The following is a 23,373-nucleotide window of genomic DNA, read 5'->3' as shown; positions in this document are numbered from 1 at the left end:
TTGGACTGCCTCCAAATTCCGGCTTTCAGAAGGCGGATTGTCTGTGGCACCCAACATGGGAGTCATATATTTTGCGCCTAACCCCTTCAGACGTCTAAAAGTGTGTTCGTGCTTGTTAAGTTCCTGCTATCTGCGGATACTGCAGGGGAATTGTACAGTTTTTTGGAAATGCCAAAGACGGGAAAAACGCATTTATTTAAGAACTACTTACTGCATGCCCACATTAACGCAAGGAGCTGGCCGCGCCATGGCTGAAGCGATTAGTCGCTGGCTCACACCGCGGCGGCCCGGGTTCTATCCCCGGGTCTGGTCAAGTGGGATTTGTGGTGGACAAAGTGGCTCTGGGGCAGGTTTTCTCCGAGTACTTCTGTTTTCTCTTCCAATCTTCATTCCACCAATTGCTCCACAATCACCCTCACCTATCATCTGGGCCTGGTACAACAGGCCAGAAGTGGCCGCAGTACAAGGGATTTAATCCCACCTCACTAGCAATAAAAAAAACGCGTGGAGCTGAAATATGAACATGTACAAAGGGAGATATTAGTGGACTAACGGCTGAAGAAATGCGATTTTTAAGAAATAAATTCACGTGAAAATATCCCAGGAGAGAGAGTGTGATAAACGAAAAGGAAAGAGAGAATTCAAAGATAAATACACTGGGAGACGAATACATAAACAATAGTAAGGTGGTATGAGAACGTTGCGAAAATGGGGTTAGAAACCTAAATCAGATTTTGAACATGAAAGTAAACGGAAAACGCCCTATGGGAAGTTCGAGATCAAGATGAGAACAAGATATGAAAGACGTCACACGAAAGGGCTAAAGATTATGAGATGAAACAAGTGCAAGCATTGAAAGAATAAGTGCTTTCTACTCAGAGAGGAGGGTTCAGATCACCCTGAACCCGGTGTTGTTTAAGGAGAGTTTGGGTTCGTATACCGCTGACAGTTGTTAGTGTTCAGAAAGAAAGTTTTACGGCTTAGGTCATTGTGTTCACACTGTAAATTTCAAGCTGAGTTGAGATGTTTGGATAGGAAGTGTCATTCCCGCTGTGTTCATACAGGAGGAGAAAAGCCATGCTGTGCGGATAGCAGAGCATTCAAATGCGTGTGTGTTGATCCTCTACTGCTCTTAATATTTCTGGCTCTGTCAACGTTTTTAGCTTAGATAGTAGTCTGACTGCCTTCTCTCGTTATGCAGGTTCGGTGACCCGACGCTCGGCATGGAAAATCAATCGCTCGCGATAATACGCGAGGCGTCCCCAGACATTTCCTTGTAGCACATTTTCTTCTCTGGATGTTGTCTGCCTGTTGCCCAAGTTAAGTGCGAACCTAAATGATATTCTTTGTTCTGGAGGGAGGTACCCAAGTTAAATGCGAACCTAAATGATATTCTTTGTTCTGGAGGGAGGTACCCAAGTTAAGTGCGAACCTAAATGATATTCTTTGTTCTGGAGGGAGGTACCCAAGTTAAGTGCGAACCTAAATGATATTCTTTGTTCTGGAGGGAGGTACCCAAGTTAAGTGCGAACCTAAATGATATTCTTTGTTCTGGAGGGAGGTACCCAAGTTAAGTGCGAACCTAAATGATATTCTTTGTTCTGGAGGGAGGTACCCAAGTTAAGTGCGAACCTAAATGATATTCTTTGTTCTGGAGGGAGGTACCCAAGTTAAGTGCGAACCTAAATGATATTCTTTGTTCTGGAGGGAGGTACCCAAGTTAAGTGCGAACCTAAATGATATTCTTTGTTCTGGAGGGAGGTACCCAAGTTAAGTGCGAACCTAAATGATATTCTTTGTTCTGGAGGGAGGTACCCAAGTTAAGTGCGAACCTAAATGATATTCTTTGTTCTGGAGGGAGGTACCCAAGTTAAGTGCGAACCTAAATGATATTCTTTGTTCTGGAGGGAGGTACCCAAGTTAAGTGCGAACCTAAATGATATTCTTTGTTCTGGAGGGAGGTACCCAAGTTAAGTGCGAACCTAAATGATATTCTTTGTTCTGGAGGGAGGTACCCAAGTTAAGTGCGAACCTAAATGATATTCTTTGTTCTGGAGGGAGGTACCCAAGTTAAGTGCGAACCTAAATGATATTCTTTGTTCTGGAGGGAGGTACCCAAGTTAAGTGCGAACCTAAATGATATTCTTTGTTCTGGAGGGAGGTACCCAAGTTAAGTGCGAACCTAAATGATATTCTTTGTTCTGGAGGGAGGTACCCAAGTTAAGTGCGAACCTAAATGATATTCTTTGTTCTGGAGGGAGGTACCCAAGTTAAGTGCGAACCTAAATGATATTCTTTGTTCTTTATGGAGGTACCCGGTTCTAATATCTGTCCGGCCAGCATGGTGTCATTGTTATCGTTCTTTCTGGTTTTACTCAGTCCCTTCAAGGTTAATTCCATAATAGTACCTTTATATTTTTCACGACCACTTTCTCATTTCACGCCCCAGAGGGCAGCCAGAGCTTCTGTATGTTTCGGGCTGATCCTGTAATGAGACTTGTGGCTTAGGTTTTATCATTAGAGGAAAGAAAGAACAACTTTGAGTATAATAGTGAATACACAAACTGTATAATTAATCTGATCTTCTGTGGTGTGTTCACATTTCGTTAATTACTTTAAAGTACTGAAATATCCGCTCATAGTTAAAACCCAGCCTTAGGCGCGTAATGACTTTGAATGCCTTTCAGCAGTGGGCTCGTTAGTTCGAATCCCACCTCAGGCACGAATATTTGTCTGCTATTATTTCTGGTTTATGTTGTTTTGTGTAAGTAGAGGCCTTGCGATTGTCCAGTCCCTGCGCAAGGTTCCTGCCAAAGGTCTGAAAGGCTCATCTTCTCAGAAATAAATTCTGAATTGGAAAGTGGCAGTCTTCCCAAGCTGTGAAGTTGACGAAGTAAAAGATAAAATTAGATTTTCAGCTCTTGCATTTCAGTTGTATTTAAAACAGCTTTGGGGAATTTCCTGTAATTTGACTTTGTACAAGTGGAACCTTTGACGCAAGTGCCCATACAACTTGTAACCCTAATTCTGGACAGAGTAAAGGCGAAGTCTAGATTACTTGGAAATTTACCTCTATGTCTTCATAAATTTGTACTTAGGGATAGGGGCAAATATTCATAACAGCTGCAAGCTTCATTCACTTAGAAAACTGTTGGAATACACGAACACTTGCGCTCCTTCTTCTGTCTATATTTATTTCCGAATTATTATACTCTGAAATTTGAAGTGAAGGAACTGCGCGTGAGAGCGTTTCGCATATGTAGATTTGCAAGACTTAATACTTTCACAAAAATTCAAAGTATTTGCGTTTGCAGTCAAATCCTGGTTTGTTTATTCTGGTCTCAGCATTTCCACTTCCACGACTACGAGAATTCTGCGCTTCATTTATTTGATTCTAGGGGGTTCACGTTCATACAAATTGCGCCCATTACTGTTTGTGCGTGTATCATTTCTGTTGTTAATTGAAGAGCGTAGCTTTGTTGCAACGGTTTTGAGAGTAACACTTATTGGCCTATGGACGGACGCAGACTTCACCGAAGAAGATCACATCATTTTTTGAGAACAGACTTATTGACGTCTGGATTCAGGTGACGGAGAGTTGAACTTTAAATAATTCCGAATAAAATATGAAACAATAAGCACAAAATTGCGTTTCTTTTTTGTTCGTTCCTATGGTTTTTGTTAATACACGTATGTATGCGAATCAGGACTTCATGTGACGAGTATATATATTCGTCATTACAGCCCAATCGCTTTTGTTGTCGAGGCTACAGTCTTCGGGCCGTGCTTCGTTCACGAAACCTGACATACACGTACCTTGTTCTAAGTGCATTGAAAGTTTGCATCATTTCTTAAATATATGTATATGAGCATCTTGAGGGAAGCCGGGATAGCGTAGAGGGTATGGCGACTGGCAACGGACTGGATGACCGATGGGTCGGAGTTCAAGTCCTGGTATTGTCAAGGATTTTTCTCTTCTCCATGCCGTCCATACCAGCTCTGGGGTCCACCCAACCTCCTATCCAATGGGTACTGGGGACGATTTCCTCCGGGGTAAAGCGACCGGGGCGTGAAGCTGACCACTCGCCTCCAGCTAGTGCCGAGGTCAAGAAAATGTGGATCTATACATCCACTCCCTCATACGCTTTCATGGCGTCATGCTTAATTAGTTAAGCACAGGGACATCTTTAGCTTTTATAGCATAATGATCAGTTTTTTTACTGTAAAAAGCAAACTGTTTTATTTAGCGTCCTGTTTAATAACAGTGACTAATGCTTACAGATGACCGCGCCGTAGCCCAAGCGGTTAGTCGCTGGCTTCACACCACGGCGGCCCGGATTGAATCCCGGGTCTCGTCACGTGGGATTTGTGGTGGACAAACTGGCGTTGGGGCAGGTTTTCGCCGAGTACTTCGGTTTCCCCTGCCAATCTTCATTCCACCAATTTCTCCACAATCACCCTCACCTATCATCTGGCGTTGGTACAATAGGCCAGAAGTGGCCGCAGTACAAGGGACTTAGTCCCGCCCCACTAGCAATAAAAAGAAATGCTTACCGATCTATATGAATAGTTAATTAATATTTATTAACATGGGGACGGAGCTAAATCTTAATATATGTGTGACAAGTTTGACATAAGTGAAGCCATATTAATGAACGCTATGCATAGAAAGAAATCGAAAAATTGCTCAATTTCTGCTGGTGGTGCCGCAAGTGGAAATGTTTCTGACTTGTGTTCGAGAGGTACATGCCTCGAAACTGGGTTGGGATACCGCTTATCGTGATTGAGTTTTCCATGGCTTTCTTCAGTCCCTCCAAGCAAAAGCCGGGATAATACATAAACTGGCCACTCACTTCCTTTCAGATCCTCTCCAATTATCCATGTACAGCCTCTCTCTTTGGAGGCTGTATAATTAGTCTGAGATTGTGACAGCTTTGTTAAATACGTCACCAGCAAATAAATAATCCCTGCTAGTCTGTATAGTAGCAGGAACGGTTTAGGGAAAAGCAGCATCATACTTTTTCCCTTCGTAACTAATTGATTTGTTTCAGCTTCCAAATCTAGATGGCTCTGGGCCTTACCATCACTGTCAGAGTGACTAAATGAAATTCCACTTTATAACATTCTCTGATAATGCTGTAGGAGGGGGCAGTGCGCGTCATTTGCAAGAAGCTGTTTTTGTTTACACGCATACTCATGATATGGACCTCGTGCAAGACAGTGTTGTTAAAACAGTGGAAGTCCTTCCTGTTGTATTCTTTAAATACCTACTTTCGCTACAAGAATAAGCTGAACGGAGACATATTTCAGTGGTCCTTAAATCTTTCAATGCTATGCACAGTATACCTCGGCTAGAAGCAATTGCTCTTCCTGTCCGAATTTGATATCTGAGATCAGTTAATAGAGCTAGTTATTTGCATCATTTCAAAAACAAAAATTATATTTTGCCATGAAAATATAGCAGCCTAAACAGAGAAAGGCTGTTTAAGTAAAAGCAGACCGTAAAACTTATGAAGTTCAGCTGTTTAGCAGTGCCTGCTGAATTGTCAGAATAAACAATGAAGTTTGTTCCCTAAATCTCCATTTGTAATCTCTCGTAAAGTAGAAGAAGGTACTGTGACCGTACCAATATCGATGTCGGGATTTTGACTGATTTAAACGTTTTCATTGTCCTGAATATGGTCTGTGTGTATGTATGCATATCTGAATATCTGTATTTATATAATGGACATGCCCCTTTCTAGCGCCTGAACTGCTTCATGGATTTTATTCGTATCAGATATTTAACAATTTATTCGTCATAGGTCATAGGCCGTTAAGGAAGTATAGAAGTGGATGATTGAACAGAGCACGTAGGTCAGATCTCAGACTCCAGATGATGGAATGTAGACCGTAGAGGACAGACGGGTCATTGTGGCAAATGAAGTGTTATAATTTTATTTCTCGGATATCACCGTCATAACCTGCCTACAGCTGTACTATTTAATAAGCCTTGTGACTCCACAAGTTGCGTTTACGTTGTTTGTGGGTTATTTTAACGACGCTGTCAGTGTATAAACTATATATAGCATCGATAGTTGAGGTGACTTACGAATTATAAATCGGAGCGGTGTCTTCGAGATACTCCTTTGGAATTTGCCTGGACGGACGGGGGAAAGCACAAAATAAATTAGGATAAGCAGAGTCGCAGCGGAGATTTTTGCAGAGTATTTCCGGAATGCAGCCTAGAGCGTTACTTCTAGATTAACTCGTCGGTTTGAAGGTTTCAATAACAGATATCCCACCATTCTTTTATTTGAGATTTATTTTCAGTCCGGAATACCTGGGAGTATTCAGTATGACGTATGTTACAAGTAAGATCTAAAAGTTCGTGACGTTGGTATAATAATACTATGGTCAGATATCCATGTCATAATTTTTATTCGAGAGGACGTTCTGGAGACCAGACTTGCCTCCATTCTCGGGTATTATTATTATTTTAGAAGTGGTGGGTTTCCCCATGCACTGTGACTAGTTATTAATCTATTGTGCGTCCCCCTTTAATATTCTACCAGTCGCTATGCCCTTCCAGTACTGGTGCTCGCTATCAGCCCCATTCTGCGAGCGAGGTGGGCCACCTCTCTGGCAGTGGTCCCCGATACTTGCCCATCTACCGGAGGAATTGGAAACTACTTGGGCAAGAAACTTTGCCTAATTTTGCTCAGAGGTCTCCTAGAGACATGAGGATCTTTTACGTGCAGTAAATCTACGACACGGGACACACCGCTTAAAGTCCCTCCCGGAGGACTTGTTCCCTGAATTTTTCCGCCCTTAAAAATTCCACGACCTCCGCCGGGTTTGAGTCATGAGGTGGGAACGTTACCCCTAGACTATGGAGGCCGCTCCATTCTCAGGTAAATAAACTACTCTGTTTGTCAAATCGATAGAAATAATCCCTATATTCCAGATAGCTCTATCGATTGGACCCAAGAACATGTTCTGGACCTGAGGACTAAGGTAGGCCGCACACCGGCATTCGTCAAGACATGTAACAGTCAAGACACGATTTTTGCGACATGACGCAAAGAAAGGAGCACAGTTTAAACGAATGAGATTATGAAAACCGCTGCACACCGGTCTGAGCCATGATGCTGACGAATCACGAATGAAGCAAGACTGCGTCTTTTGTCTCATGTCTTGATGCTTGTCTTGACGCAGTTGGTGTGCGGCCGCCCTAAGACGGAACACAGTCAGTGAAAGGTCGTCTAGAAACTAGGATGCTGGATAATGCCCACAAATTCTATCACTGTAATATGTTAATAGTGAAAGGTTTTTTCTCTCCGAATAGGTTGGTATAGTGGCAACACTGTATTTAGGAGGTGTTCGGTTCGAATCTCGGCCGAGACACTGTCTATGCTGAACGAAATATTTTGTGGTTTCCCTCAATCCCTCCAGGAAAATTCCTAGATAGTACCTCGATTAGGCCACGACCGCTTCCTTCCATTTTTTTCCCAATTCATCATTCACTGATCTTATCATCGCTTCTTTAAATAACAAATTAAAAAAAATAAAATTGAGTGAAATTACATCCCACATGCTTTGTCATATACTGTTGACCTTGATTACGTTACCTGGGAAATGACCCTTGCTGGTTACGGAATACCGAACCTTAATGAAATCCGACCGATCGGAAAAGCCAGTTTCCACAAAATCGATATTTCGCCTTTGGGCTGCTGTTGTGCGTATCACAGTTTTCTGCAGTTGCTATCTATTAAGGAGCAGGGATAGCTCTGTCATTATAGCGACGGGCTGGACGACCGGGGTTCGATGTTCTGGGGGGGGGCAAGAGATTTTTTCCTTCTCCACAGCTTCAAGATCGCCTCTTGGTCCCACCAAATCCAATGGTACCAGGGGCTCTTTCGTCGGAGGTAAAGCGACCGGAGCGTAAATCTGAGCACCTCCATCTAGTATTGGGTCAAGAAATTTGTAGCTATATCTCCACTTCCTCACGCGACTTAATGGCGTGGTGCCTAATTAATGAAACAAAAGGACAGCTTTACCTTTACCTTACCATTTAGTCTTATATAAAGGAAATGATTTCCATAAATTAATGAAATTTAATGAAAATCGCAGAGCCGTTTTCAAGAAATTTGCCATTTTTGAGGTCGAAAAATGGGTAAATCCTCCAGAATCTCAAGACCGGGTTTCATTCACCTTCACAATACTTCCTCGTACTACGCATGTGAGAAAGCAGAAAATATTCAATATTATCCTCCCCTCCACACCTAAATGTTCCTAGCAGTCTTTTCCTTCAGGTTTTCTACTAAATCCTGTATGCACTCCTCTCCCACGCATGCTGCATGTCTACCCATTTTATCTTCGTCTTGATCATTATAATTTTATTGAGTGAAGAATACAAGTTATGAATCTCCACATTGTGTACTTTTCTCTACTCTCCTGTTATTTCATACGTATTCTGTCCAGATTTTCTCCTCAGCAACCTGTCCTCAAATGCCTTCAGTCTGTGTTCTTCCCTCAATGCCAGAGATCAGGGTTCACATCAATTCAAGACTAAAGGCCAAATTATAGTTTTCTATATTTCGATTTTTACATTTTAACGCATTAGACTACAAGACTAAAGGTTTTGAACTGAATGGTAGCAAGCGTTGTCTGAATTTCATCAGATCTTAATCAGAAATAACCATAATACTGTAAAATGAGAGGGTGTCACCCACGGCAGAGACCAGTGTTTGTTGCTCACCCAACTAACGTATCCGCAAAAAGCGTGACATCGGCTGTTGTTACAATATACAGCGTAATGATTCCAAACCGACCTTCCCTAATCAATAAGGATTACTAGAGAAATGTTATGAATGGTTTGTGTTATAATTTCAGGCAAATTTACAAACTGAAACAGTAGTACTGTGGGTTCTGTTGTATTTTGTAACACTAGTTTCCACACCTTTCTGAATGCAAGTTCTTTATGAAGAACCCCATAAAGATATATGTGCTTCTGAAGCCGAGTGGCTGCTCCAACACTTCTATGTATGCAATTGTTTGCCCATTTCAAAAGGCTGCTTGAAACGTTTGTGTTGGCAACTGCAGGGTCGATTTCATAGCTTATTAAGTATTCAATATTGACTTTATAAAAGCAAATATCCACAGAGTGACTATGGACGAGTGGTTTTAGAGCAGTTCTGTTGATAGCGTGCTCTGCAACGGGTCATCGAGTAAAGAGCAAGATAAGACAAAGAGACTGCGATGAAGCACCCGTGGCTCTGCTCACATTGCACAGCTGAGCACATGCAAGTGATTGCACTTAACTAATAAACTCTACTTGACTGACAGCCTCCCCCTCTCTTGTGTGTTTCAGACGGAGCCGTACCATGTTGTAGTCGCGTCTCAGGTGAGTGACGTCATTTTGTTTGTCTTATATTTAGGGACCGGATTTTTATGCCCTTATAATCCCTTAAATATGTATGCATTTATGCATGAAAAACTTCCGAAATATGCACTAAAATATGCACATACAATTTATACCAAATATTAAATTGATTTTACATTATTTTAAGACCAACAAATCAATATTTCAGTTCATTTTATGTAATCACTGAATGGTTCATTTGCAATAAATAGCTATACTTAAATACAAATCATGCAACAAAGCCAACATATTTCATTACAAATTTAAAACACCATTGGTACTCACGTTTAGCTATCCGAACTTTCAAATTCTCTTCTGTTGCAGTTCACAATTACTAAATGTTCTAGGTCTTCCATAGTTAGTCGCCTCCTATTGTCTCGTAAGATGTCCTTATAGCGGGAAAAACTTCTTTCCACCTCACAGGAACTTAGGGGCGCATGTACAAAAGCCGCTATTTGTCCACAGTTAGTGATATTTTACTTGGCAGTTCAGTACGTTTGCCGGATAAAATTTCTTCAATTTCACAAAATTTGTTCATATCCTGGATTTTTTTAAGAAAGCTGTGTACTTTTTCCTTTACTACTTCACCTACTCTTCCAGGAACCGAATTCAATTTGGAAACAGTGGTTTTGAACACACTTAAAGACTGATACACTGTAGTATTGCTATTGATTGCCTCCAGTGAGGAAATGGCAGATGGAAGGTGTGAGAAGTGAGCAGCTATATCGTATAGGAAAGTTTAATTTCTAGTTCTGCGCTTTTTAGTACATCTTGGGCAATTTGAATTGATGCTGCACTTTTGGGNTCTTTTCTGTATGGCGCTTTAACAAATACCTTCTTCACAGAAGACACCAACTTGTCAACAAGCGGAAAATTTGCACGAATTGTTTCTGCAACACGGTGCAGACCATGGGCAAGGCAAGTCAAATTTGTCATATTTGGATATATAACAAAGTAGATAACTTTCAGTTCAGTATGACATACAGGTTTACAACACTTCAGTCTTTATTCGCCTTACATGTTTCGATTCAAAAGAATCATCTTCAGAGGCGCACCACTACGAGCAGGAAACACTGTCACATAAGATGTTTTAACATTATGCACTTAGGTTATGAATAGTGCTCACTATATCACAATTTGCCCTATGCAGCCACGTTGACGTGTAGATTTACGTATGATGTTTCATTTAAGCGTATTTGCTGGATATTTGATTGGGGTTTCCCACTGCAGGCAATGTGATGTTCACATTTCCATAAAATAGCTTTCATATGTATTTAAAATTGTATTAAAAATCTTTTGTATGTAAAAAATTAGTTATTATGTTAAAAATCGTGAACCAGCATTGGGTCATGTTGTTTTTTTCTTCGGATGGTAGAAGATGTCGATTATTTCTCTTGGTTGTATGTTCTGTAAATATATTATTATATAAATTGTTATTTATTCTATCTTATATATAGTGCTTATAAGGTTAGTAAGTGTCTAGTTAGGCCTTACCTTATTGTTAGTTGTGTAGTTTACGTGCGTGCTGTGTCGTATGTACTGTTTTGGAGAGTGCTGTGTCGCGTAATATATTCTTCCTGTGTTTATGACGTTGAAGAAGGTGTGTTCAAGTGATGTATAATAAGGTCAAACATGTTGTTTTGATTGTTTGTTTCCCTTATTTGTTTCTGTTCATCTATCAATTTATTGTGTTTGTTGTGGTAATATATTTGGAATTCCTCTTTTATGTTCATTATATTGCCCTTATTAGCTTTTTCGATGATTTCCATGACAGTTGAGATTGGTCCGTATTTATGACGATTGTTTAGAATATGTTGGACGTAAGCGGAATCATCTCTATTTAATCTTATGCTTCTTATGTGTTGATAATTTCCTTCCTGTTTGACCTATGCATACTTGATGACAACTTTGGCAAGTTAATTTGTATATACCACTTTGCTCGTATGGGTTTGTGTTGTGTCTTTCGTGTAATGTTCTGCCTATTGTGAGGTTTTTTTAAATGCTATCTTTATATTAGTGTTTTTAAATAGTTTTGTAATTTTCCATATGTAGTTTCCTGTGTATGTGTAGGTTACCCATTTTTGGTCTTGTATACCTTTGTCATTAGGATTACTTTTTTTTTGTTTTAATCTATTATATATATTTGTGTTATATCATCTTTTTTATATCCGTTGTTTAGTGCGATATTAATAATAATGTTTAACTCTTTATTTTTAGTCGTTTCTTCAAGTGGTAATATGAGTAGCCTATGCTGCTAGTTTTTGTTCTCTAGGATGGCAAGATTTATTATTTATTGTTACGTCTGTTGCTGTGGGGTTTCTATATATTTCCATCTTTATTTGTCCCTGTTTGTTGGTTAGATTATAACTTAATAACCTTATAAGCACTATTTATAACTTATAAGATAGAATAAATAAAATTTATATAATAATATATTTACAGAACATACAACCAAGAGATATAATCGACATCTTCTACCATCCGAAGAAAAAACAACATGACCCAATGCTGGTTCACGATTTTTAATATAATAACTAATTTTTTACATACAAAAGATTTTCAATACAATTTTAAATACATTGGAAAGCTATTTTATGGAAAAGTGAACATCACATTGCGTGCAGTGGGAAACCCCAATCGAATACCCAGCACATACGCTTAAACGAAACATCATACGTAAATCTACACGTCAACGTGGCTGCATAGGGCAAACTGTGATATAGTGAGCACTATTCATAACCTAAGTGCATAATGTTAAAACATCTTATGTGACAGTGTTTCCTGCTCGTAGTGGTGCGCCTCTGAAGATGATTCTTTTGAATCGAAACATGTAAGGCGAATAAAGACTGAAGTGTTGTAAATCTGTATGTCATACTGGACTGAAAGTTATCTACTTTGTAATTAATAGTATGACGGACCAGAATGAGACAAATCAAATTTGGATATATAACTTTAAGCGCAGTACCGGCTTTCATCATATAACTTGCGGCATCAGTCACAAAGAACAATATGCGCTCATACTGAATGCCATTCGGCCATAGTAAATTCATGGAATTGATAAAAAATTCGGCAACTGCGGAGCTATTTGTGGTTTCAAATTGCTCTACCACAAGAAGATATGGGGTAGATTGTTCATGCTTATTAAGGGATCCAACTATAGAATTTGAAATAAACCGTCCATCACAATCTTGTGTTTCGTCGATTGATACCCACACAAAATAATCTTGAAACTTATCTCTAATGATTTCAATTGTAAGATTGTAACACTGCTTGACGTAATTTTTGCGCACGGTAGATTCATCCGGCACTTTGCACTGTGTATACTTCTCTATGAAGTTTCTCAGAGTAGGACTGGTTAGTTTCCACAGCGGAATATCTGCCGCTAAAAAGGCTTCGCATAAATCAGAGGAAAACTGTGAAAAACTATTATTAGAAAATTCACTAAGCAGTTTTTGAACAGGAGCACTTTTCGTGGATTTCATTTTAATATTCTCTTTGTGTATATTAGTGTTCAAATGCTGAAGCATTTGAAAGCGCTTTTCCCAACTGTCTTCTCACACGCTCGGCAATAAAGAATGTTGTTATCCGTACTTATCATCTCTCCTTCGAACCCCCGCTGATACAGCTGTAATTTAGTTTTCTGACTTACTTTCACTTTCGGCATGACTACAGAAAGCTAAACAAACTTAACTACATACCAGTCACCACTAATGTGAATGGCCCCCGGCTTCAAATGAAGAAGCGTAACGAACCTCATGGAGACTTCGGAAATAAATAAGTGAAGTCCCTTGTCGGTTGAATAGTATTACGTTGATAGCGGCTACATGTGAACGCTTCCGACTAATCTCTTCGGGGCCACTTTGATGGTACGCGGATGAGGCAAGTTACGAGTAGAGGGATCGGGGAAGTCCCATCCTGGGTGTTGCATCAGAAACATGAATCATGACGAAATGTTGAGTCAAATATGCAACATATTCTAATACGGAAAAGAAAAATTGTATACCCATGACCATAACTGAAAACATAAAATTAAAATATATTAAAACATTTTAAAAGGGAAATGTGCAGTATAAACAGAGATCTTCGAAAATATGATGGTTGTTCATAAAACAGGCAAAATATGCATTTATATGCCCCATCAAATCATGTCCAAAATTTAAGAAATGAAGTAATTCATACATATATCTAAACGAGCATACTTTCTGGTTGCAAGAAAGAAATATGCATTTGCATTAAAATCCGGTCCCTACTAGCACACTGTGAGTCTTCTGTCAACCGCTTGTTGCTGTTTTAGCGGACCATGTCCATGACGCGGAGCCTCATGACGTTCGACAACAACAATGAGAAGAAACAGCCTCAGGTACAGGCCAGCAAACCCGTGCCTCAGCAGCCACAACCAAACACGAAGACATCGTGTTTTCGGGCGCACTTCAACAGCCTGTGGTCGGTATGGTACGGACTCTGCACTGCCGGTCTGCAGGCGTACATCGCAGAGCAGAGTGCTCGGCGCTTCTTGGGCTACGCAGCTCTACCATGGCCCGGGTCGAGCCTGCCCCCTCACCTGGAGCTCCACGCGTACTTGGTACTGAACGGAATCGCCGTACTACTTATACCATTCTTCCTCGCAGCGGCTCTGTTCAAGATTGGCAACCTCGCCAACGATGGGTTCAAGTTGGGGCGACACCTCAGCACTTGCGGTGCAGATCCTGCTAGTAGTGTGGTGCTGGGCCGCGCGGGCGTGCTGCGGTCGCTGTGGCAACATGGCGGCCCTACCGCCCCCTTCTTGCATCTGGTGACATCATTTTGTCTCCTGCTTCCGAAACTTCTGGTGGAAGCGCGCCTCATCCAGACAGGCTTCCTGCACAAAGGTACAGTACCCTGCTGTACCATGTCCGCAGTAATTGCGAGTAGGCAACTGAGTCGAGCAGAATCCTTTTTCAGAACCTGATAGTCACTCAGCTAGTCAGGAAACAGTAAGATTCATTACTCTGCTCACAACAGTCTTGACACTGATCACATGAATTCGGTTCATCCCAGTCTCCACACCGTACTCTTACAAGCTCAAGTTTGAGAGTGCGTTGGATCTAAGGTTCTTCTGGTTTGCAATGTCGTGTAGGTCGGAGAGAGCCCAACGCGTAGAAGAAATACTTCACATCTTCAGATCGGAAGAGTAAGAAATTAGGAACCAGCAGAAGCAGGCGGAAAGCTGAGCAGAAAAGTAAAGCTATCGCTACAACAGGCCGTGGAGGCCCATAGGGTTGTGAGAGTTCGAGGATCCAAAATTTTCTAGAAAAGTGGCTCACAGATGGCGGTAAGGTTGTCAGCCTTACCCCCCAGCCGTCCTTTTCCCCCCAGGAAGAATTCTGGTACTCATTTCTGTTAAGAGGCTGAGTCGACGCCAGGGCCATAGTGCGGCTGGAAGGATTAGATAAACTGAGAAAAAAATCCACATTATTCGGACTCGAACCCGCGACCTTCCGGTTCGTAGCATAGCGCCTCAACCAAGTAAGCTACCGCGTACTCCTAAGCTGAGCAGTGCTCAGACTTATTCTGAGAATTAATCAGAGAAAAGTGGTAGGCCTATGTAACAGAAATGTTTTAGTCACAAGAATGTTCGAAAAGTAGTATGCATACGTCTTATTTAGTTTTTGGAATATACGTATGTGCCAAGAGGACGTTATCCTCTGTACTTTTGCGTAAATAAGCATCACACCATGAAGATGTATAGGGGAGTGAGGGAATAGCTCCACGCACATTTAAACCTCGACATTAGATATTGGTGATTGTTTAGTATCACACCCCGGACGTTTTATCCCCGGGTAAAGAGCCCTCAGTGCTCATTTGACAGGACGCTGTATCGGCTGCAGAGCCTGTCTGGACGTTGTGGGAGAGAGAAAATCACTAGCTACAGCAGGGAACCGCGGTCCATTTCGCAGCCTAGTTGCTGTACGAGATTGTATCAATGAAACGTCGTGCCACGGAACTGAAATTTCGGAAGTGTCGTGTATTGAAGACTTCTGAATTACCAGTATGACCTGCTCTTTCTTTGAGAAGTTAATTTTTCTGTTAAAAGTTTCATGATTTTGTTTTGTGTATTTTTCGCAGTTGCTTCCGAAACTTAGCAGTAGCTTTCGCCATGTTAGCAATACTGGTTTCTTCGTAGTTTTTTTACTAAACAGTTGCGTCACACAACTAATTATTTATCTTTCTCTCTATGAATAATGGCACCACGATTTGTTACCCCCATCATAATTATGACAGTGTCTGGAACATGCCAGTTTTTTGTTACTAGTGGGATGGGGCTAAGTCCCTTGTACTGCGGCCACTTCTGGCCTATTGTACCAGCCCCAGATGATAGGTGAGGGTGATTGTGGAGCCCCTTTGTTCACCACAAATCCAACTTGACCAGACCCCGGGATCGAACCCGGGCCGCCGCGGTGGGAAGCCAGCGACTAACCGCTTGAGCTATGAAGCGGCCCTAAACTAAACATCCATGCCCTGAGTGGGATTCGAACCCACGATCACGTCTTCCGAGCGAGCGAAGACAGTGCGTGCCTTAGACCGCTTGGCTACCGTGACCGGCAACCTGCCAGTTAATCCACAGAGAAGTGAGTTCGCGCCGCACTGCTGGCGGCTGTACCCAGTGAGAAAATACTCATAAAAATGTAGTATTTAATGACAGTAGAAGAAACAAAGTTTTAATTAAAACGATAACTTACTGTGTAGAGTATTTAGCTATTAACGCCATATTTTGAAACGTAATAGAGAAGAACGTAATCACAACATGAAAAGCCAGAATATGCTGCTGCATACTGTATACGAAACTGCTTCAAGAAGAGACCAATATTTTTTAGTTCGGAAAAGAGCATTCTGTCTTTCCCACTACAGATAAAGGTGCAGGAACATGATCAATTCTCGCATACAGTAAGGGTGCTTAGTTTTCTCTGCCTTTACTTCGAGACCGTTCTTTTAAATATAATTTAGCAGAAACTCTGTATTTTTCTCTATGATATTTATGTTTTTGTCCAGTGTTTTAACATCAGCAGCCCAGGCCATAAGTTGGTGTGTCCCATTCCTTTCCAGTCCCTCCTGGTTTTCAGAGACCCTATTAAGGCATATTCTAGGCCGCGCCATAGCTCAAGCGGTTAGTCGATGGCTTCCCGATCCCGGGTCTGGTCAAGTGGGATTTGTGGTGGACAAAGTGGCACTGGGGCAGGTTTTCTCCGAGTACTTCGGTTTCCCCTGCCAATCTTCATTCCACCATTTGCTCCACAATCACCTCACTTATCATCTGGGGCTGGTATAATAGGCCAGAAGTGGCCGCAGTACAAGGGACTTAGTCCCACCCCACTAGCAAAAAAAAAAAAAAAGGGCATATTCTACATATGTTCGCATACATGGCTTCCTTGTAGTTTTAGTATGAACACATCTTGCTTAGCACACCGGATTGTGTGACTATTGTAGAACACTTCCCTGCTAACTGAGGCAGGTTTTCTTTATCTCCATGCTGATGTAGTTAATAACAATGATATGCCATGACGATGACTATAGACAGTTGTATCGCCGTTTTTATAAATAGGACGCATAACTGTGGCCATGGTTGCATTAGTGAACGAAAACGATTGGGTGAGATTATCTTGGTTGGAATTAATGAAAGTACTTGCCTGTCTAGGCTCTTCTCCTGCAAACTGGAATTAATGAAAGTACTTGCCTGTCTAGGCTCTTCTCCTGCAAACTGGAATTAATGAAAGTACTTGCCTGCCAACCTCTTCTCCCGTAAGTCACACCTGACATATTGAATAGATCCCAGACCGTAACAGCACAAGAGCTTTTAATGGAATCCTTTGAAGTAACCAGAATAGTTTGATCATCTGCGAACAACCATAAATTATTTTGCAATTTTTAATTACTGTATTCAAGGACACCCCTGCCTTATGTCTTCATTAATTTGAATTTTGTTTTTCTTATTTGTTTTCCATTATCAGTTAAGTATTTGTTTCGACATACATTTCGGATTGCTGTTTTTAGTTCAAGCTGATGTCGGAAGTCTTTAAATCCAAGAATATACCGTGCTTCAGGTTCTCTTTGCTTTAACAAAAGTTGTTACATAATCTTTGACGTTTATATATGTAGGAATATCAAACTCTGTTCCTTCTTCAGCTAACTGAGTCATTGTGAAGATGAGGCCGGCTTTTGATCAACCATTTCGAAAATAGTCTTACTCTGTTGCAGATTCGATTTACTAGCATTCTTGCATGTACTTTACAACAACAGCTCAACAAACTTATTCCTCTATCATTAGAACATTAATTTATGTTGCCTCATTTGAATATTCGAGGTGTCAGTGCCGCTTTCCATTCATCGGACAAAATACCGCCCTAAACAGCTCGTCTCATGCACTGCCTTCGCTCGCTCGGAAGCCGGGATCGTGGGTTCGAATCCCACTCAAGGCATGGATGTTTGTGTGCGTTTTTCTGTGTTTGTCTACAGGTAGAGGCCTTGCGACGAGCTGATCACTCGCCCAAGGAGTCCTACCGTATATGTAAGATCTAGAAAAACCGAAGTGAACGGAGTTCATGGAGGTAGGCCTAGGCCCACCGGGGCTGTAGTGCCAAGGGGAAAAAAAAACAGCTCGTCTAATTAAAACTCGTAATTTATGTAAAATTTTACCGTGAATATTCATGGCCAAATTCCGGTGAATAAAATTTTGTTGTCTGAACTTATATACCCCACTGGGAACAGTGACTGACTACGGGTTGGAAGATCGCGTTTCAATTTTTAGCAGGGGTAAAGCTTGCTCTGTTCTTCAGAACAATTTTTAGGTCGGCTGCAGAGCCCATCAATCCAGCGAGTATTGTAGTCTCCTTCCACGGGATCAAAGCTGTTGCAGAGTAAATCAGCCCTTCCCTCCCTCTAATGCTTGTAGATTTGCCCCTACACCCGCTATACTCCTTCCTAGTAACTTTCCAGTTTACTGAGGCTTATTCTCAATGTAGACTACGAATATCGACACAGTGTTGTATACTTCTACGAAACGCGCCAACCTTTCAGGTGTCCGAAAAGCCTTGCTCTTTACAATATGCATTTCAGCACCGCTGCCGAATAGTTTCCAACCCCAATCCAGTATCCCCCTCATGTTTGGGTAGGGGTGGGAATGTGATAAGGGGATGAAATATGCAAGACTTGTGATACTAAAGGAGGAGGGGCGGAACTACACTCAACAGAAAACAGGAGAGAAATGTTTGTTCGGACTCTTTAAGATAGATTTTGGGCAAATCCTCGCCAGAATCCGCAATGTTCAATACAATTTTACAGTTTGTTTAAGTATTATATTCATGAAATTCGATTTAAGATTCGACTTCAATTATTTTAAAGATGAAGATAAATGATAAAGAATTTTCTGTGTAGCCGACGTTCCTTCAGAAGTATAACAGAATGTGCGGCTCAGTGGTTCACGTCCAGTGTGACCCATAATTGTCTTGTCAGCTACTTGTCTCATTTCTGCGCGAGTTCATGTACTGGCTGATTATCATCTATCTGCTCTGCAAGACAGAATTAACCGTGGAAAAATTTGCCGCACATTCCGTGGGACATGGAATAAATATATTTATTTAGTTCCTCCTCACTTATATTGATTGGGCCCTCAAGCCTGTTCCCATTCTGAGTTTACTTCTGAAACTGTGACTCTTGAAAAAAATTAATAGGATTCGTTCAACTGAGGATCGACCCACCGCAAGTCAATACAACACAGAAGAAATGCAGAATTAACCCATTTTCATTTATTCGTGTGGTGGAGTGAGACATTAGTCACTCGAAGGCCTGTTGTACCAGCCGTGGGTGATACATAATGGTGTTTGTGGAGCAGTCGGTGGGATGAAGATTGGCAGAGGAAACCGAAGTTCTTGGAGAAAACTTAACTCACTGCTGCATAATCCCACATGACCTGACTTGAGATTGAACCTTGGCCGCTGCAGTGAGAAGTCAGCAGATAACCGTTTGAGCTATGGCACGGGTAATGCTCCGAAAGGGATTTGAACCTACTATCCCAGTTTTCGAGCTGTTGAAGACAGTACGCACAGCCGCTGTAGTCGGCATTTATTAGGTCTTTGCTTGTAGATTCACGTATAATTCGACTATATATATCGATGCTGAATCTTCAGAAGTTGTCCAGCCACTTTTAGAATTGAAGTGCTGTCAGGTGAGCTATATCTTTTAGAATGAGTGGTATCCGCCATAGCTCAAGCGGTTAGTCGCTTTCTTCCTACCATGGCGGCCCGGGTTCAATCCCGGGGTTTGATGAAGTGGGATTTGTGGTGGACAAAGTGGCGCTGGGGCAGGTTTTATCCGAGTACTTCGGTTTCCCCTGCCAGTCTTAATTCCACCAAATTCTCCATCATAATAATCCGGGGCAGGCTACAACAGGCCAATCAGTGGCCACCGTGCCGAGTGGACCCAGTTGGACTCCACCCCCCACTAAGCGAATCCTCAGGCTTTAGACAGAGCCGTCTCTGTGCCACACTTCTTGACGTCATCATACCCCCAGAACCGGACATACGATGACGGAATTGTAGACCTATTTTTCTGCCCCCTCCCTCAAAATAGTTTTGAACGAAGTGAGTGAATTTTATGAACCTTGGTAATAATATTTTGATAGTGGGCCTTGCATCTTCAGACTTTAAACCGTTCCCTGCACAACACCAACTTGAGAGTTATGCGAAAGTCTAAGGCTGGAGCGTCTCTAGGACGTTTAATGCAATGTCCTAAAGTACTGTGCGGTGGTAGGTATTCAGTGCTCAGTGCCTCTTACGCTTTACTTTTCTTTGAAGTAAAACAATGACATACCAGCAACGCGAAGTCCATAGGAGGCTTGGCGTTTTGAGTTCGATTATAGCGCACAATTGGGGCTACGCATGTGAAATTTCATGTGGAGATAAGCGATAAACATACATAAAAATTCTTTTGAAAGATTAGTTTTGAAGTCATATTTATCAAATTTGTTCTAGTGAAAACAATGGAATTTCTGCTCCTCCAGTTTGAGAGGCTAACAGTCTCTCACAATGAAAGGATTCACACGTTACGAAATGTTTCACATAATTTCGGATTTGGGGGGATTCTTCGGAACTACCTAGGCAGCGGAAATTGACATAAGATTTGGAACTTGAAATGTCAGGGGCTTCCTTTAGGTCGTGTTTATTAAAAGCTATATCTAGATAATAATTGCACAATTTTAGTCGGAAACCCTAAAGCGAAGAGACCTCTTGGGGTACCGAGCCGTAGATGAAAGTGTAATGTTAAAATGTATAGCTGAACACTCGACTCCTTGGTCAGTCACGCGTTGTACACAAATTTATTACCGAATAGACCTTCCGGTGAGATGGCCTCTCTCTTATGACCAGGAAGCGGATTTTGATGACCTAAAATATTTAAAAAATTACAGAAAAATTACCTATAAAATGACCTAAAAGTTAAAAAACAAAATGTATCATGTCATGGATATGTTGTAAAGTAATGCAATTATGATTGTCGTTATATCCGTCAACACATTAAATTACTTATATAGCTATAGAATCTGCCGCCCTACCCACTAGCAGAATGGTCTAAAACAAGGAGATGCTTTATCGCCACTCCTTTTCAACTTTGCCTTAGAATATGCAATTAGGAAGGTCCAGGGAAACCAGGTGGGACTGAAATTAAACGGGACACATCAGCTCTTGGTCTACGCCGATGATGTGAATCTACTGGGTGATAATGTAAGATACCATAAAGAAAAACACACAAACTTTAATTAACGCAAGTAAAGAGGTTGGTCTAGAAGTAAACACAGAGAAAACTAAGTATATATTACTGTCTCGTCACCAAAATGCAGGGAAAAATCATGACATAAAGATAGGAAACAGATGTTCTGAAAATGTGGCACAGTTCAGATATTTGGGAACAACGATAACAGATCGAAACCTGATTCAGGATGAAATTAAGAGGCGATTGAACTCAAGTAATGCTTGCTACCATTCAGTCCAGAACCTTCTGTCTTCTCGTCTGTTGTCCAAAAACATACAAATTAGAATATACAAAACTATAATTTTGCCTGTGGTTCTTTATGGCTATGAAACTTGGTCTCTGACATTAAGGGAGGAACATAGACTCAGGGTGTTTGAGAACAGGGTGTTGAGGAGAATATTTGGACCAAAGAGAGATGGAGTGACAGGAGGTTGAAGAAAACTGCATAATGAGGAGCTTCATAACTTGTACTCTTCTCCAAGTATAATTAGAATAATCAAGTCAAGGAGGATGAGATGGGCAGGTCATGTAGCACGAATGGTGGAGGCGAGAAATGCTTGTAGGATATTGGTGGAGAGACCACAGGGAAGACCAAGGCATAGGTGGGTGGACAATATTAAAACGGATCTTAGAGAGATAGGATGGGATGATATGGATTGGATAGATCTTGCTCAGAAAAGGGACCAGTGGAGGGCTCTTGTGAACACGGTAATGAACCTTCGGGTTCCATAGAATGCTGGGAAATTCTTGAGTAGCTGCAGAATTGGCAGCTCCTCCAGAAGGGCTCAGCTCCATGAGTAAGTGAGTAAGTGCGATTTCACACACATCATGGTGTCTATAAATGTAGGTCGCGGCCCTCTCTAAGGGAGTCGCCGAATTCTCAAGAATCATCGAAAATACGTCTGCATCCACACAACACTTTCGCACGTCAAAGGTTTAGTATAGGTAAGTAAGAAAAAGTAAAGTAAAGTTGTACCTGTGCAACTAATTAAGCACTACGCAATGAAGGCGTATGGGGTGGATGTATATGTATATCCTAGTTTTGCTGACCTTGACACTAGCTGTAGGTGAATGGTCAGCTGCATGTCCCTACCAATTTAATCCAGGGAAAGAGCTCCCTCCTTCATTGGATAGGAGTCTGGGTGGGCACCAGAGCCAGTCTTGACGACGTGGAGAAGAGGAAATTCTTGACCCTACCGGGATTCGAACTCTGACCCTTCGGTCGGACGGCCTTCCCGTAGCCAGTCGTTATACTGACTACGCTATCCCGTCTCTAGATACTATTGGAGAATGTACGTAGCTGCAGGCGGCAAAATATTTCACGAATACTTTCGTGACTGCAGAACATTTTATACGTGTACTTTAATGTAGGTGCAGAGGTTGTATAACTATTTACTATGAAATTTTCGCTGACCGCCAAAGAAAGTGAGGGGGTCACTTGAATTTATGTACGTGTATTGATGTAGGGGGTTGTGATATCACAAGTTTGAGATTTCATGGTGTACGAATTTTTACAAGAACATTAACTGCTGCTAATATAACACGATCTCTCTACATGTTATTTCAACAAAATGTGTGATAATTCGTAGCTTGTTGCGTAAACTTCCAGTGAAGCGTCATTTATGTCTTACACACACATAGTCTTCCCCTCAGAACCTGCCGTAGATTTTTTATCAGTATGAACGTTATATTTTCGACTGTGTGAGTCGCACGTCAAAATCCCACAACCGGAAATAAACAGGAAAGACCTGAGAAACGAGTAGAGATAGAGCTCTACTGCACAGTACTGTAACGCAACATAATCAAAGCATTCCATTACGCTATGTTCTAAGCAACCCTATAACACAGCGTTTGTTACGCATGTTCAAAATTTTGCTGCATGCATCGTACATAATTATTTCCTGTTAATGTTTTCTGTTAAATATACGTATATGTATATATATATACTTGTATGCAAAGTTATTCCATACAAGAAGAGTTCTAGATTCTTGGGTGTAACGCCGTGTAGTCCGTTGAAATTCAACTGATGTTTCGGAGGAACATATCGCCTCCATCTTCAGGGTCGAAGAATAGTCCAAGAAAACATAGCATTAACCAGTTAATTCATGTACATTCTTGTAACCCAGTGTTTGTTATATTCGTATATGGTTGATTTACATTCATAGGTCTGCTCACTGGTCGTGAAGTTCCTT

The 23,373-nt window shown here is 41.3% G+C and overlaps 1 protein-coding gene across 1 annotated transcript in view; it reads left to right on the top strand.

The window, feature by feature from the left end:
* Positions 1-23,373, top strand: part of LOC111865717 (protein tincar) — an 86,101-nt gene that overhangs the window by 39,823 nt on the left and 22,905 nt on the right. Inside the window, exons 2-3 of the mRNA XM_023853953.2 lie at positions 9,353-9,385; positions 13,698-14,271. Coding sequence (XP_023709721.1) covers positions 9,353-9,385; positions 13,698-14,271 — 607 coding nt within the window. The remainder of the gene's footprint in view (positions 1-9,352; positions 9,386-13,697; positions 14,272-23,373) is intronic.

This window comes from Cryptotermes secundus, unplaced genomic scaffold, assembly GCF_002891405.2.
Source record: "Cryptotermes secundus unplaced genomic scaffold, Csec_1.0 scaffold968, whole genome shotgun sequence".
Lineage (NCBI taxonomy): Eukaryota > Metazoa > Arthropoda > Insecta > Blattodea > Kalotermitidae > Cryptotermes > Cryptotermes secundus.
Note: the sequence above shows the minus strand (reverse complement) of the source record. Positions and strands in the feature narration are given on the sequence as shown.